Here is a 2,957-nt window from a genome sequence, read left to right as displayed (position 1 = left end):
CCTTACTCTCTCTCTCACTGCCTGCCTCTCTGCCTACTTGTGATCTCTGTCAAATAAATAAAAATTTTAAAAAATCTTTTAAAAAGTCATGAATATATTGGGTGGTTTGGGGAGCAGAGTTAAAGAATGTCTTTCTTCCTTTAGGAACTGGCCAAGAGAGTCTGTTGCAACCACTGACCCACACACAGCTTTTTATATGGTGAGAAACAGAGGAGAAAAGACAAAGAGAATACAGGATCCCAGGACTTCCAGGATTTATTCTGTATTATTGTACACACTCACATATTCAACTATAATAATGGGAACAAAGTCAGAGTTAGTGTAGTAACTGTCTCTTCAGGCAGAGGTTCTGGCCACCAGAGGTTGGGACTGAGCTCATCAGGGGTGGTTCCTGGACAATACCTTCCCCTTCCCTCAGCCCCATTGAAGAAACAGAAGGACAGGGTCAGGCAGGTTCACAGATGAGGCAGGCCTCCCAGGCTGGGGACCTGAGATTAGTGAGGCCACTGGCTCTTTCTTCACTTCTGTGGGATGGCCTGAGAGCCTTTGGAACATTAGGGGGTGCTTACTTATGTTTTGGGGGGCCATACACCTTCTGCTTCTGCTGTTGCTGCTCTGTCAGGGGTAAGACTTCTCCCTTCAGTGGCTGAACCAGCTGGGTTTCTTGGACCTCACCAGGAGCTGGGACAATTGCAGGCTGATCCACCTGCCCCTCCTGCTGCTCTGCTGGCTCTGGCTGCTGCTCCTGTTGTTCTAGGAGCTGGTCTTCTTTCTTTTCCAGTGGCTCATTTCTCTTTGCTAGCTCTTGATCCTGTTGCTGGTCCAAGAACTTTTTTTCCTGTTTTAGCTCTTCCTTTTGCTGCTGTTTCCTTTGTGCTTTCACCTGCTCCAGCTGCTGCTCCAGATTTTTTGCTTCCTGATGTTCCTCACACTGTTCCTTTTGCTGCTGCTGTTGTATTTTCTGTTCCTGTAGCTCCTCCTTCCACTGTTCCAGATGCTGTCCCAAGTGTAATTCCTGCTCCTGTAACTCTTGCAGCTGCTGCTGTTCCAGATGCTCTTCCAGGTGAAGTTCCTGTTCCTGTGATTCTTGCTGCTGATCCAGGTGCAGTTCTTGCTTCTGTGACTCCTGGTGCTGCTGCTGCTGCTGCTCCAGATGCTGTTCCAGGCACAGCTTCTGTCCCTGTGTTTCTTGTTGTTGTTGCTGCTGTTCCAGGCACAGTTCCTGCTGCTGTGATTCTTGCTGCTGCTGTTGCTGATCTTCCAGATGCTGTTCCTGCTGCTGTGATTCTTGTTGCTGCTGGTGCTGCTGTTCCAGATGCTGTTCCTGCTGCTGTGGCTCACCTTGTTGCTCAGATACCCCCTTCACAAGAGTGGCGTGTTTCTCCCCATGCTCCAAGAGGACCTCCCCTGGGAGCTTGGAGGGCATATTCTGGCACAAGGCAGGTAGTGAAGTTGGTTGTTTCACTTGCTCCTGCTGGGTATTTATGGGAGGAGAAACAGGCTTGAGGGGCTCTTGACTGAGGTCAGGGGGCAGGGTCACTGGCAGAGTATGTTGCTGGGACATCCTGGAAGCTGATTTAGATAAGCCTGAAAAACAGTAGGGGTCAGAAGGGTGACTAAAGGCAGATGGAGTGGATGAATCCCCAGAATCTGCAGAACGGTCTGGTTTCTTAGCATCCCTTCTCCTTCCTTGTATTGGGGCTCTCCTATCCACTCTGGGCTATGTTTCCCAGAAGCAACAGAGTGAAGGGGAGGAGGGGAGGGCTGAGAAAGTCCCTCCTGGGAGCCTCTTATTCCCAGAAAGAGCCAAAAAAGAGGTCCATCTTCAGAGTTACTGGGTGACAGTGGACTGGGTGCCATTTCTCGCCTCTGTCCCTACTTCTGACCTCTACTGATCAAGAAAGGGAGATGAGTTCTGGGGTTCAGATGGGAAGAGGTGAAGTCCTAGGAAAAGAGGGGTACTCCAGGACTCCTGAGTCTTGGAAAATCAGTCCATGGACACACCTGGACTACTCACACAACATAGTATCAGCTTAAGTGTCCCACTAAAAGATTGCATGTTTCTGAGCAGGTCACTTAATCTTGCTGGACCTCAGATTTTCCTCTGCAAAATTAACAGATTGGTCTGTTCAACTCCAGGGGTTTCTCTCATGACCTTCAGAAATTTAGCTGCAAAGCTAGCACTTGGGGGATGGGGTGGGGGGAGGGGCTAGAAAGTTGCTGGGAAGTGGAGCCAGTTCGTTCAAGTCCTATACTTCTGAGTTGGGTTTTCCAGTTCCTGCTTTGCCTGGGTTTCTCCAAATGATTTCCCCATTTTGCCGTTCTCTCTTCTGCGGCATAACAAGAGTTACATGCATTTTCCTCAAACCCCTGCCCCCAACGAAGGCACAATCACAGTCAGCCCAAATCAAATATCCCCATCTTACCTCTTCTCTCTCTCTCTCTCTCTCAGTCTTTCACACACACACACCAGAACACCAAACCAAGGAAAAATGGGACAGGAGGGAAGGGGATTGCTTTGAATTCTGTGTTTCCATGCCATGACATGTCATTTAGCATAGTGACCTGAGCTCTCCTAGAAAGACACGTAGTCTAGGTGAATCCAGCCTGAGAGTGATACATGCACCCACCCAGGCTGGCCACTCTAGCCATATTCTGGTGTGTTAGATGTCCCTGGTGCCAGCCCCAGTCCTTCCAAGTAATACTTACCAGACTCACAGTCAGGACAGCTGCAGAGGCCTCTAGTGGAATTCTGAGCTGAGCAGGGGCCAGGGTTCCTTTTATATGGTTCCCCAGCCCAACTTCCTTCCCTGGTTGAAGGAGATGGACTGGTTTCACCACTCAGGTTGGTCAACTTCCTTCAGCCCCTTCCTGACTCATCCCAGGCACCTCAAGCAGAAAACCCCTCAGGGCTCCTTTTCACAGAGACACCCAGAGAACTGTGGGGGCTCTGTCAC

The 2,957-nt window shown here is 49.8% G+C and overlaps 1 protein-coding gene across 1 annotated transcript; it reads right to left on the bottom strand.

Annotated features, from left to right (window-relative positions):
- Positions 1 to 278: 278 nt before the first annotated feature.
- Positions 279 to 2,737, bottom strand: IVL (involucrin). The gene is made up of 2 exons (XM_032843625.1): positions 2,710 to 2,737; positions 279 to 1,587 (listed from the first exon to the last, which is right to left on the bottom strand). The coding sequence occupies exon 2, from the start codon at positions 1,562 to 1,564 to the stop codon at positions 566 to 568; it is 999 nt and encodes a 332-aa protein (XP_032699516.1). The 5' UTR covers positions 1,565 to 1,587; positions 2,710 to 2,737; the 3' UTR covers positions 279 to 565.
- Positions 2,738 to 2,957: the final 220 nt, after the last annotated feature.

This window comes from Lontra canadensis, unplaced genomic scaffold, assembly GCF_010015895.1.
Source record: "Lontra canadensis isolate GAN:19392208 unplaced genomic scaffold, GSC_riverotter_1.0 scaffold142, whole genome shotgun sequence".
In the NCBI taxonomy this organism is placed as follows: Eukaryota; Metazoa; Chordata; class Mammalia; order Carnivora; family Mustelidae; genus Lontra; species Lontra canadensis.
This window is presented reverse-complemented; position numbering and strand designations above follow the sequence as displayed.